At 40.5% G+C, this 13,961-nt stretch overlaps 1 protein-coding gene and 1 long non-coding RNA gene across 3 annotated transcripts in view; one reads left to right on the top strand and one right to left on the bottom strand.

The window, feature by feature from the left end:
* Positions 1 to 9,362, top strand: part of LOC128911577 (uncharacterized) — a 53,622-nt gene extending 44,260 nt beyond the window's left edge. Inside the window, exon 8 of one of the 2 annotated variants that reach the window (XR_008467119.1) lies at positions 9,224 to 9,362. This is a non-coding gene — a long non-coding RNA (uncharacterized LOC128911577). Of the gene's footprint in view, positions 1 to 8,246; positions 8,374 to 9,223 lie in introns of those variants that run through there. The other variant, XR_008467118.1, reaches the window with a different exon arrangement.
* Positions 3,122 to 13,961, bottom strand: part of GFRA1 (GDNF family receptor alpha 1) — a 150,103-nt gene continuing 139,263 nt past the window's right edge. The window contains exon 9 of the mRNA XM_054206710.1: positions 3,122 to 12,936. Coding sequence (XP_054062685.1) covers positions 12,775 to 12,936 — 162 coding nt within the window. The 3' untranslated portion in view covers positions 3,122 to 12,774. The remainder of the gene's footprint in view (positions 12,937 to 13,961) is intronic.

A 13,961-nucleotide genomic window follows, 5' to 3' on the forward strand; every position in this document is an offset into this window, starting at 1 on the left:
TTTCATATAAAGAACTGCAAAAGTCACAAGGTCCAGAAATACAATAATTCAAGTAATGACAAAAAAAATGACCCGCTTTGTCTCTTTATTGACTATGAACGTGGTGAAAAAGGCCATTCCACATCCTCAGCCGTAACTAGTTAATTATTTTCTGTTGTTTTTTGTGGATGTTTCTAACCAACATTAAGCAAAATGTACATTGTGGAACAAACCATCCATACAGTATATGCCATAATTACTGTTTAGCAATTTCACACTAGCAAAAATTTATTAAAACTTCACGACTCATTAATAGTAAGTGATCATAATCGCTTAATAGAAAAGGAAACTGAGCTAATGATAGAAGTGCTGATTAATGTTTTTGACCTTAAGACAGGAAGTCAAGTGAAATTAATGTCACTGGGTGTTGAAAGTTAAGTTATTGTCAAGTGTAGATAGTCTGTAATCACACAAGAAAGTCCCCAGCTACGCAAATTTTGTGTTCTTGAGCGGAAAAATATTCCTTTTCTATACCAAGTGGCATTTTTTAAAATCTCACTACTACATTTCAAGTAAGCACAAAATTGTTTCATTTATTATAGAAAGTGGTTAAAAAAAAGTTATCTAAACAGGCTTACTTCAGTAGGCAATCTCACAGCAATACTTAACGCCCTAGCAACCAAGGGGCGTTACACGTAGCGGTTTATCTCTTTTTTGGCCAATAGGATTTCTTTTATGAGCTCAGGTTAAACATTATTCAAGGGATTAAGACAGCACAGCTCACCAGTCAGCTGCCTGTTCACATGTCAGATAGCTGGGCACCACCAGGCCTGACAGGACGACTGTTTCTACCGCCAGCTGTGTGCCTGGAAAGCACCTTCCTTAGCTTAGCATCTGGCTGCTTCTGGTGCCCACAGGGGCTGTAGCAAGTGGTGGCATTTGAGGCGCAGCAGGCATTGGAGTGCACGAAGAGGGCTGGTGAGCAGCCTCAGGTCGGAGTAGTGTGGCTGCGTAACTTCTGTGTAGACCTCAATGCACAAGGGTCCCGATGTCTGAGGTAATACAGGTAACCAGGCTGTAAATGGGAAAGTCTCCTGCTTCAGCAATAAATATATTTTATTTTTTTTTTACATGTGCTTCTTCCTTTTTTGGAAACGAGGCATTTGTTTAAACCAGAGTCACTGGGACATGCTAGTCCTTCATTATGCCACAGTCCCTTGTGCGGCGTTTAAGGAAGATGGAAGTTATGGAGCCTCTCACAAATTGGTCTAATCCCATCCCATTGAAGATGTTGAACTGAGATAACTCAGCCTTTCACCCAAGAAGGCAAACTTCTTTCTGTGTGTTAACTCAGGTTTCTAGCACTCCAAAACTTAGTTTGAATAATCTCACTTAGATTATTCAACAACTCCCATGATGGGCAGAAAGAGAGAGACACAGTTTCTTGCAAGTACAAGCAGAATCCTGGCTACTTGTTAGTGGGGTTTAAGCTCGTTTGACATCAGTCAAAGTCACAGAGGGAAGGACAATCCCCTTCTAATAATGTCACGCAATGTTTAGCCTGCCTACGTTTGTATTAATAATAAGGCCCTCAGGCAGTGAGTTACGTAGAGCCATTGATCTGCTCCGAACTCAGCACTGCAGTATTGACAAATATCGTTTTGGAGACAAAGCTAAACCATATTTATAGCCACCAGCTTCTGACCTCTGGCAAACAGACAACTATGACTGCTCAGCCAGGGTAATACTACCTCTGAGGCCTCTTCCATCCAGAACGAAGCCAGCAGCCGATTGGTGAGCGTAGATTTATTTTTTTTACTTTTTGTTTTTATGCTTGTGTATCTCTGGGTGCATGCTTTGTGAGAGCACTTTCACAACTACCACTCTTTAAGATTTTTGGCCTTAATGTCTCTTTAGAAAGCAAGAGGGATGTGGCACACTTGCAAAGCCAGAGATAAATACCATCTGTTTAGCTAAACTCACTGAGAATGTTGGTGGAATGTTCTTGGGTTTGTTTTTTTTTAAAAATACATACAATAGCAATTCAGAAGCTTGAATGCAAGGTCCTTCCAAAGCAATTGACTACCAGTCTTTATTTTATAATGCTACAAAACATAAATGGAGTTTTTAAAAAAGGAGTTTTTTTATTAAAGACTCTGTGAATTATGCTTTCTACCTCAAAGCAACATATTCTCTTTGGAAAAGAAAAAAAGAAAAACCAAAAACCATCTGCACAATTACTTTGGAGCGAGATTTCCCAGTCCTGATTTTGGCTTGTTCCTGGCTGTCGCTCTGCAGTTTTCTGTAATTAATACAGATAAGAAAATTCGGCGATGCAGAATTAGGGGGTGTAATTTGTATTCGGGGCCAAAAAAGACATGCGTATCACCAAAACAATTGAGTTTATTGTTACCAAAAAATTGTTTCAGGAACTCGTACTCCTGTCTCTGAACGTAGAACAGAACTGAGCATGAAGCAGACAATAACACAGACAGTTTTTGTTGCCAGCACAGAGGAGCTGTGCAAGTGTCGGGGCTGGCCGATTGCTTGGGCAGAGTGGTTTGGAGAGCTGTAGGAGCATGCTTGGAACATGGTTCTGACCACCTTTCAATACCCATGTCCTAGACAGCTGAGACCCTCTAATTGTTTAATGACAGACTGGAACTGCATCTCTAAAAAAACTCCTTATGAAAAGTTGGCCAATTTTCCCCCTCTAGCATGTCCATCGTATCCCTGCTTTGAAGATGTCAAACCTTTGTTCGTCTGCTTAGCAGCGTGTCTTTTAAAATGTCTCTGCATAAGTCAACCCATTTAACTGAAATGATTCTATAGATGTCATCAAAAGTAGATAATCCTACCTATCTGAGCATCACTACACCTTACTAACAGTCCCACCAAAAGTCAGGCAAATTGCCTCGTGTGATGGGCGCTCTTTGTTTAACACCCAGCATCCAGGACAGTGGAGAAAGAATGCAGTTTCTTCATGAGGACACTGGTCCTCTCTGTCACGAGAAGAGGTCGATGCTATGAGGCACCATTCTTTATTACCGGCATAATATATACACGTGGAAGAAGGGCAATGCAGCACAATGGCTTATGTTTGTGCACCTTCTAGGCAGATCCCTGATACTAATGTAGCCAGTTGGCCTTTGTCCAATAAAAGCAGCCCTGTTGCCATGATGTCTCAACCCAGAGAGAAATTGTGAAAGGGAGCCAATGTGTGAATAGTAACAATTAAAAGTAAAAAAAAAAAAAAAAAAAAATCAGCAAAACAAAACCTAAAAATCAAACCCACAGATGATGCACACAAAGGAACCCATCTGGTGATGCATAGCTGATTGCTCAGTGGCGTTGAACACAGCTTGGTTTCACCTGTCCCCAGAGAGGCTGCTGCCCAGCGAGTTTGTCATGGAGCGCTACCTCTTGAACGGAGGCGTCACTGCTGTCCCTCCCTCCCTGGCCTCCTCTTTCACAGCGCTGGTGCTGTGGCACCACAGAGTAAGAGGGAAAGCAGGTAGAAGGAAGCCATTATGTCAAACATTTCGATTGCTGTTGTGCATCATATTTCCCAATTCTGTGTCTTCGAAATGGTTAAACACTCGGAGTTGGCACCGCAGGAGCTGAAGTACCTGCAGCACTTTATCCACAGGACTGTAATAGCAGTAGAGTGACTCCTGAATCCAAGCAATCCCAATGGGTGGCCCAGGATCCCAAGCTGAGCTGTTGGATGCTCCCATACAGATCCTGCTGCCTGCCCTTCCCACCTCCAGAAACACGGAACATTTGAGCAGCAAATGATGGCAGGACAGCTAACCATCTCCTCCCGCTTGCACACATTGCAACTCTAGCCCCTTCTGGAGCTGCCAAAACACAACGGTGAACATGTAGGACGGTGACCTGCTGCTGTGTTAGCCGGGAAAGTGGTTTCAGCCCTGAAAGAGCTGCCCTTTCATCTTGGATAATGCACGTTTCTACCACTCCCCTCTTCCCTTCCTGCATCTTGCCCCCGCACCTCGCTTCCCCTCTCTGAGGCAACAGCAATTGAAACTCTCTGGTCTTAAAATGGTGGGAGGCTGTGGCCTGCCCTTTGCTGGGCAGCAGTTTCTCACAGGCGGGTGTGATTGCTCTTTGCCCATAATACATTCATTTGTTACATCCCAGTCTGACTATGAGCAAATGCTGAAATAATTTTCCTGGTTTCTAGTCATCGACACGAGCAAGTGCATCACGAAAGCTTGTTTGTCCACCTTCCCCTTCCCGCACAGTTTGCATGGCCTAAAATATCCCCCCGCTGACCCTTTTGTCTTTTGCTCCCATTGTGCGAGAAGAGGAGGGAGGCCTTTCTTTCCGGCCTGGCAGGACGGAGGGGTGGGATGGGTGTGGAGGCGTGTTTGCGTGCCAGAGTGAACAAGGATGAATAGGGCCAGCTGGCCACTCTTGTGCCCGTCTTTCCATCGTTTCCATCTGATGTTCCCTGCTCATTGTAATTTTGCAGGCCACATTCACTAACACAAAAAAAAAAAAACAACTAGGGAGCAAGCAAATGCACGGATATTTAAAGGGAAAAGCTTTATTTCTTATTTTCTGAGATCATAGTGGACTGTAAAACAACAGGGAACAATGAGATCAACCTTTCATAAGCTTGTTTTCCTTTTTTTTTCTCTTTTTTTTTTGCCAGTCAAGCTTCCTTTTTTTTTTGTATAAATCAAAACAGAACAAACAACCGGGAAATTTTTCTCACAAAAAACATGCTTTTAATAAAAAAAGAGAATAATGTTTATTGAGAGGGCTTGTTTTCTGGATATGTACAATACTAATGCAGGAGGATGATGCTAACAGAAAATGCCAAACATCATGAATTGACTTCCAAAGTGTGGACGGTCCAAAGAGCGTTGTCCTCAGAGCAATGTCTAAGTCAACAGGAACAAGTGAACAGTGTTTTTATTTTTTTTCACAACAAATTAACAGCCATTAAGACTGAAGACCTGACACATAATAACCTGCAGTGAGATGTACAGAAATCCATAAGACAACATAGAATTTGCACAAGAAGGTAACTATTTGTATAAGAATTTCCTCCAGAAAATGGAAGCATGTTCTAGACAGACAGTTTTGGAAAAAGAAAAGCTAAAAAAGAATTAAAAAAAAAAAAAAAGGCAGGAAAATATTAACATTGGATATCCTCAGTTCACAGTGAATGCCAGTCTTCCTGGGCCCAAATGCTACCTCTTACCTTTGTCTGCATCCTTTCAGCCTACCCTCAATGAATCCCTGTATCGTTGCAAGATAGTGAAAAATTACTTTTACCTGAGCCTTCCCCTGCTATTTCGGCTTTGCTGCAGCTCCTGTCAGCTTGCTCTGTACACAAAAAGTGCAAACTTCGACATACCCTCAGGTGAAAGACACGTACACCTCCCCAGCGTGAGCGGTACTAATCACAGCTAATCATTTCAGCACTAAGTAATGCTACACAAAACATCACACAAACCCTGTTAAGCAAACTCAGTAGCAATAATTTGGGGGGAGGGGAGGACATGGAGATTAATAATTACCATGAGTTAAGCTTCCCACGTGTTGCAGTGCTTTGAAGCAATTTCTTCCACTGCCTGCATTTTGGATTTATTGTGGTTTTTTTTTTTCCTTACCCAGAAACAGCGGAGGGCACTGGGAAGAGGCAAGAGGTTGATTTTATGCCTCACTTCTAGTGTGACCCTCTCAGAGAGGAGGCAATATAAAATTCAAGACCATATTTTTGCTTTCAATTTTTACCTCCCCTTACTTTTCTTTATGAGCAGCATGCGACTGGGCTCAGTCCTGGCTGCGTCCTCCCGACTGCCAGATGCAATCCATAGCGGGGCTTTGTGCAACCGCTGACAATCCTCACAAACACTCTTCCTGAATTAACTTTCACTTCAGGGTTAAAGTCTTTGTCCCACCCCAAAGCATGCAGAGGATGGCATTACTGATAATCAGGTCTGGGGATGTGGGAAGGAGATGCTATGCTCCCATCAGCTGCATCTTGGTTAGCATACTCCTAGGAGAATTGCTTCATCTCCCAAAAGGGGGAACAGTTTCCATGACCCAATTCATGAAGTCAAATTAAAAAGAAAGTATGATTTCTCTGTCTTCTACCCATCGGGACACACATTTCTGTTTCTCAGCAGCGTGCTCTCTGTAGCATCTCCTGCTAAAATAAATGGTCGTTCCCTAAACAGTAATTTTTGCATCTTCACCCTTTCTCCCATTTTTGACAAAAAGCTTCCATCATATATATTCTATTCCATAAACAGTATCAGGAGACGACCATGATGTTTTAATTTTATTTTGAAAATTACTCCAGAGTTTCAGCAGATTTGCTGGCTTCTGTGCTTGAAGGAGTTTACATCTCCCTGTGGTTCAGTAAATCTACAGGGTTTAGCTTTTGTACCTTTTACACTTCCATCTAAGGACAAGTGCAGTGGTCAAAATCAACTTCCTATTCTTTGCAGACCAGCTAAAGAGCTGGAGCTAGCAAGCCTGGCATGACCTACTTGTCAGCTTGTAGCTCTGAAAAGGTTTGTTAGTGTGGTCGAAGTGAACTTTGCACTGGCCAGACAGGCCTGGGTGACGGAGTAGACGCAAAGACTTGGTACAATACAGACCAGCCAGCGTCAACACACCTCGTGTTACCAGAAGAACGCTGCTGCCTGTTAGTGCCCACTGTGGTACTGCTTTTGTGCACCTGGCCAGTAAATACGGACTGAGATTACTGACCTGAGGTGGACTTAGGTTACTGAGACTGACAGTAAGAACTCAGTGGCATCAGTCAAACATTTTCAGCTCTTTGGTGCCTCCAAGCAGATTGAACAAAGGAACTCAGAAAAGGGTGGAGTGGGCGCTGTATTTTAGACAATAAAACAATAAAAGACATTACATTTTTGCACTTACAACAGCAGGACTTTGAATGTCATCTCCTACTGTCAAAGCTATGTCTGACTGAAGGAGTCATGAGGAACTTTGCATCATTGGTACCAATGCTGGAAAACTGCTTGACATGAGCTGGCCAACACGGGGGGTAGTGTAGTGCCGTGACACCATCTCCAATTACTTAAGTTTATCCATAACATCAATTTGTAGAATGAGTGGCTTGAAGAAGCCTGAAAACAAACATGGCCTCATTTATTGGAAGCTGAATCCCCAAAACTCCTGCTCAGTTTCCCAAGGACTGAAGGTGCTGGGCAGGGGGGATTCAATGCTTTGGAGGACAGGCGTCCATAAGAGGTCAATTATTGTGGTATTCTGGCAGGAGGAATTTGAAGAAAATTGCCCTTAAATGTATGACTCATTTTCTCCTGGGTTCTAGGAAATTCTCCTTCTGACAGGTTAAAAAGTAGTGCAAAAGAATTAAAGTGTGTTGGAAATACTAAAAGTAGGAGAAAATGGGCTTGCTGAAGTGGGATGAGGTTTGGCTGCTGTAATCCTGGCAGCGATTAGCTGTAAGTGTACACACGGCAAAGTTCAGCTACTGGCACCTGGCAAAGGTAAAACAGCAGAAACTGCAGCTGCTCTGGTTAAACGCACTCAGAGATCTTTAGTGACTAGTCTGGGTGGTGCCAATTTAAAACGCCACGACCTATATTGATAAGAAATGCTACTGAGAAATTGGTTGACTCTGTGCTCTTCGAAACGTCAGATAATCTTCAGGCTACATCTTGAATTTGTTGCTCTGGCTTTTATTAATGATAAAAGAGATGGAGCGTCTAATTAGGAGTTGCGGGAGTGGGCTTCCAATTATCGAGGTGACCATATCTAATATGTAACTATTAAGCATAACCGTCCCCTGAAGGCACACATATTCAGATGAAGAGAACATGGAAAAAGGGTGTATGAAAGTCAAGGCAATATTGAGTTAAAAATGGGAATTCACCATCTTCCCTGATTTTACTTTAAAAATGGACCCATAAAATTTCCCAACGAAACTTCTTACTCTTGGAAAAAACCTACTACTTAGTGAGACTTTATCTATTTGACTGAAAATCCAACTGGAAAATACATCAGAACTATTTAAATATTTCTAAAAGATTGCGAGAGTTAAAAACTTTTTAATCCTCATTCAGTACCAAACTAAATTTTAAATTCCATCTGGGGAATAGCAACATTGTGTTTTAGCTTGTTCTAGTCAAACTAGTGCTGAACAGATAAAACAGGAACTCGCAATTTCCTCCTCTTGTAAAGGTGTTGGTCGTTCAGTAGAGATATATTCCTGATCACTTTTTTTTTTCCCTCAGAAACGAAGGCTGTAATTAAAAAAAAAAACAAACACAAAAAAACCGCCAACAAAAACAACACTGAGGCAAATCTGTAAAGTGGTTTACTGTAGAGTATGGAGAAAATGACCTTCCGAAGTTAAAAGAGAAGCTGAAATAGCCAATAATTGAAATGTCATAGAAAGAACTGAGCTGGCAAGAAAAAGCAAATATTTAAAGAAGAGAAATATTTAACAAGTCACTGGATTAATTCCTCTGCCAAGTTCATCAGAAGCAAATATATTTCTATTTGATGTCAGGGACATCAGGTAGAATCTGACTAACCTTATGGGTAGAAAACAACCTTGGGGGCCTCTTTAGCCCAGAGGAGTTTTAATGCAGAAGTCCTGTCAGTGAACACGTGTTCTTCAGTGAGGTAGATCCACCTTGGTGCTGAAGACAAACAATTCCATTTTATAGAAGAAAGTTGTAATTGCTGTGCAAATAACTGCTCATTCTTCCATCTTTCACTGCTTGCTCTGGAGGAGCTGCTGTTCCTAGCAGAATCCAGCTCTTCTATTTCAAGCTGAGCATGAGATACTCCTGTCACTTGACATACGCAAAATTTATGACCCGTCAGGGAGCTGTTCCGAGTTTTGCTCTTCGCCTTCACTGGTTTCTCGCCAGCCCTCCTCCGTGGAAATTGCGTTGTGATTAAGCCAACAATCACAAACGAAAATTAGATTGTGATTTCAAGGTGATTCCTTCTCCATTTTCTTCATCTCCAGCCTAATTGCACAGGCTTAGCAAAGGTGTACACTTTCATGTTTTCACTCTACTGATTCAAACTGCAACATCGCTTAAATCGTGAACAGCCTCATATCGAAAAGGTTGGGTCTTAGAGGGACATAACTTCATTTAAAAACAAGGCTTGGAATAGGTCTCCAGACAGAGTCTGTCTATGCAATGCTTTGAAATGATTAAGAATTTCTGTTCCTCCTAATTCTTCCTAATGCCAGAGTGGGAACGAAGCTGTTCAATGGAAAGTGGCCAGTGTGGCAGTGAAGACGGATGGACGGCGCCTGCTCACTGCTCGGCACCTCCCTCCCCCTTCTCTTGAAGGAGTCGGGATGTCAGGCAGCCGGGTCAGCGAAAGGAGGGCTGTACTCCTCCTCACTGACCAAATCACTGCGCGGACACTCGGGAGGAGCGCTGCCGTCGGTGGATGGCACTGCTGGCACTGGCTGCCCTGCGCCGGGGCAAGGGGAAGCCTCAACTGCTATTATTTTTACTAATATCCGAACGTTCTTCTTCAGTGCCTCTTTCATTGGACTAGCTTGTGGAATTAATATCTACATTAAATACTGCAAAACCTTAGCCGTACATTTCATCTCAGTCTGAATTTTATCTTTGTGTGTATTACTTTTAAGAAGAAATATAAACATAATAATGAGGTTATTTAACATGGCAGAGTATACACACTCCTAACAATACTAATGACAATGTCTGTTCCATTATGTTAAATGAAAAAGATGATTTGTATATGTGCGTGGTAGCCCACGATTTAATTTACACACAACTGAATTGGTTAAATTTACAATTTAAACAAATGATCATCTGTACGTACGTCCTGTATTCGGACAGTTCCTATATTATTGCTATATTGATAAAATTAACAATATTAAAGGAATGTATCAGGCCCAGCCTAAGCTGCTTCCTTGAGCACTCAACACATGGCATTTTAGTGACTGGGAGGGGAAAAAAATGAAACAATTTGCATACATTGGTACTGTAGCAAACGACTGCATTGACGAGGTCACCATGCTAAATTGACATCATCCACACCACATCCAAATTTAAAAATCCTCCAATATTTGGACGGTGATGCCTGTAGAAACCTCAGTAAGTGTCAGAGTCTTAGGGTGTTTTTTCCCCCCCTTGCCTGTTTAATAAGCCATTTGTGTTTTTTTTAAATTAAGAATTCAGCATGCTTTTAATTTACACGGGGAAAAAAAGCTTGAGTGCTCTGGTTTTTTTGTGGTAACGTGGCTAGCTGTATAAAACACTATTTCTTCCTCTACTACAGACATAATTGTATTTCCAAAGGTAACTCTCATTGAATCAGATAACTAGCAATTTCTTTTGTAATCAGAACCTAATTAGGTTGTTGTTTACAGTATAAGTGATCAATAGCTTTTATTCTGGATCACACAGTGTCAAAGCTCTAATAATTGGTATTAAATGTAATAGAGATATTGTAATCAAACCAAATATTAAAAAATCTTCAAAACGTATGTACTATACTGGGAGGTTATTAAAATTCCCGATACTGCTTAAAATGTTTAATGTGCTGAATACAAATGATATTTTAAAGAAAGCTTTGTGGATCAAAGATGGATTTAATAATTGTAATGTTTATGAATTTGTTTTGAAAATATTTTTAATTGGATAATGTCAGAGTTTTGAATTATAATGCTATGTTCATTAGCATTTCAATAGGTTATACTATCAACTCCTTTTGACAAAAAAGAATTTGATTTATTTTTTAAATCGTGAATCTCGTAATCTTTTTTATGTTGTCACTAGTTTTCAGTAATTTGATTAGCTTCCACAGGAAGAGCAACAGGAACCACATGGGCTTTGCTGGTAATGATGTGCTATATATTTCTTCTCCAAAAGCAGCTCTGATGCCTTTGAAAGTAATTTTCAGTTTCTTATCAGCACAGAATTAAAGAGTAATATTGTCTAATTTGTTATGTTCAGTGGCACAGAATATCCTAGAATTCTATCACATACGCAGTGCTCTGAAACCTGTATTATGTGACCATAATCAAGCGTACATAAGTGAATTTCAGAATTTATGAAAGTGTTTATTATTAGCTAAGAAATGCTCAGAAGATGAAATTGTCAATAGGTTTAATAATCTCTTAGTAAGACGTGTATTTTGCACACTCCCAAACTTCACTACAGTTTATAAAACACTAATTTGTCCTTTATAGTTGTGGACATTTCAGAGCAGGCCGGGGCATAATTGTGTAAGTCTCAATGTAAATCTGTAAATTCAACATGATGAACTCCTTGCTTGGCAAAGTTATCTTCTACTTTCAATAGAAACAAAAACTGATTACTGTTGATCATTTAGACATAACTGCTTGTAACAGTCAACAAGCCATCACAGTAAGGTATAAAGACAGCCCTTAGGAGAAATGCTGCCTATTTGACGACATTTAAAGCTTTAAAGAATTCCTTCTAATACCGCAGAAAATCATCACGAGCCAGCACAGGCTGTCAACGTCACTGAATGAAAACCAAAGCGATCAAATCATGTACACGGGCAATATTGCCATGCAAACCATTGAAACAATGTGGGGAACTGGTCTTGCAAACAGTTCATCATGTCAGCAATGCCAAGGTCTGCAGTAGGAACGACCTGGGTGAGAGAAGCCTGTCGCATGGGTGAGTGTGCGTGACACAGCCTTGTAATTGGATCAACCATCCTTTTGTGTTGATTTTAGCAGTCGAAGAAATAAGACACAGTTTAAAGGATATCCTACCAACTCTTTTCCCTCTACAATGTGGTGATAAGAGAAGTAAGGCATGACGTTCCTGTAATTTTTTGAGCTATGTGTGAACAGATAATGCTGGTTTGGTAGAGCAAATAAATTGTATGTCATTTTTTATTAAACAAACAGTATAATAACTGGACTATATTATCACAATGGAAGCACAGAAGACCATAGACTGTACAGCTGAAACCCTGTAGCAAAATTTGTTTCTACCGCTTATCCTCAAATTTAAAGAAATGTATCTTTATCAAGCTTTCACAATGGCTGCTTCTTGTTAATTTAAAGAATCTTCACCCTTGTTAAGGCTAGATGATTATAATTAAAAGATAAACATACTGTTAGAAAGTTCTATGCCACACTCTATAGGAATTTAACTGAAAGACGTACATTATACCTGTATGCGAATTATAATGGCTTCTCAGCAGGGAACGCAGAATCACTTACAGTATGTAAACATTTAAAGAGGAAAATGCTAATACACTGAAAGAGTTTAACATCAGTAGCAATTTATCAACTGAAGAAGTTTCATGAAGTCCACTCTCTGGGAGAACACTCACCATTAGACAAAAGCCTGGCATCCTTGATAGTCTGAAGTTCAATCAATTTGAAAACCAAAACCATTCAATGAGATAAATAAGATCTTAAGAAAACTGCCATCCTCCTTCTCAGGTAAAAGCCAGAATTAAAATAATTATTATTAAAATAATCCAACCAGGTTGCTTTACAGGCAAATTTACACACTGTCTCTTTAAAACACTGCATGCCCAAAAGCCTTTTGGGTTTGGAATGTAGCACTGCACCAAGTATTTCACAAAGCCTCTAAATATCACAAGAAGCTTTTTTAGAGAGAGAAAAAAAATTCCAGCTGACTGAAACTGTTCTAGCAGGAGTGCCTCAGCTTAGCTCCCAGACCTGGAATTCCAGATAAACAACAGAGGACAGGAAACAGATTTTTATTTTTTTTTGATTTTTTTTTTTTTTAAACACGTCCTTTTCTAATGCAGCTACAAGACGACTGACGAGCTTAGGAACAAACAGAGTGAGAGTGCAAGTGTCATCAGGGTGAGCGATGTGCTTAGATAGAAGCTTGTAGGAGGAGCGAGCGAATTCTCTGAAGATATGTGACTGGTGGAGACTCCTGCTGCGTTGTCTTTCCCAATAGCATTCTGCAAGACACAATACTTTCCTTGGTCACCGTTACACATTTTCGTTGCAAAATATTTAAATCTACAGCATGAAATTCATCTTTTGTTTCAGGTCCCACCCTCCACTGTTACCTATATATCACTGTCATGGGTCGAAAGATGCAAAAGGCATAAAAACAGATGCTAAAATGACAGTATTTTAAAGTTAATTTAAAGGATAACAACACCATTACGGTAATTTTTTTTTTTTTTAAAAGAAGAAAGTATTAAAAAATTCCCTACTTTAGTGGTGGTTCCATGTGTAAAACCTACTGTCATTAAGCACAGCAATTTTTTTGGCAATCTGTGTTTATCATGCCAGCTTATTTTAAAAAGCAAACGCAGGACCTGCAGTGAAACTGCAACTTCTGCAGAGTCAAGAGAACAACTTTCTCTGATACCCAGTTACTTCTGGGTAACAACAGACAAAATCTAATCCACGGGATCAGAAAAGACAGACGTTTCGAGCTTATAAAAAAATGTTGTTTCTCAAGCCTTTTCCCCTGAATTGCTGCATTATTTACATGCCTTGTCTTTTTTGCCTGGATAATTAAGCAGTACACATATGCAAGTACAGGTTGGCAGATTATAGCAAGCTATTTAAGGAGGTCCGACAGGAATATTTCTCCATGCTTATCATCCTCAGTTTAAAAAAAAAAACAACCACCAAAAACCCAAACGAACAGGTGTAATCACAGAAGCAGAACAATTTAGACTAGGAGGGACCTCTAAGGTTATTAGGTCCAACCTACTCCATGCAAAATTGCTCAGATCTGTCCACTCAAGATTTGAAAATCTCCAAAGATGCAGCTTCTACAAAGGGGACAAGTCTCCCTCCATCCTGGGGAGGCAATGGGCCAAGGTACAAGCTACAAGTACCCAAAAGAGCAGATAGAAAGAATGAGTAGAGAGCATCAGTTTCCACGGGAACAACTGTCTACAGAGCCAGGGAGGCATTCGTGGATAACTCTCCATGTTATCCCCTCAATTTGCTATCACTAACTGGA

The sequence above is a fragment of the Rissa tridactyla genome, chromosome 6 (assembly GCF_028500815.1).
Source record: "Rissa tridactyla isolate bRisTri1 chromosome 6, bRisTri1.patW.cur.20221130, whole genome shotgun sequence".
Taxonomy (NCBI): Eukaryota; Metazoa; Chordata; class Aves; order Charadriiformes; family Laridae; genus Rissa; species Rissa tridactyla.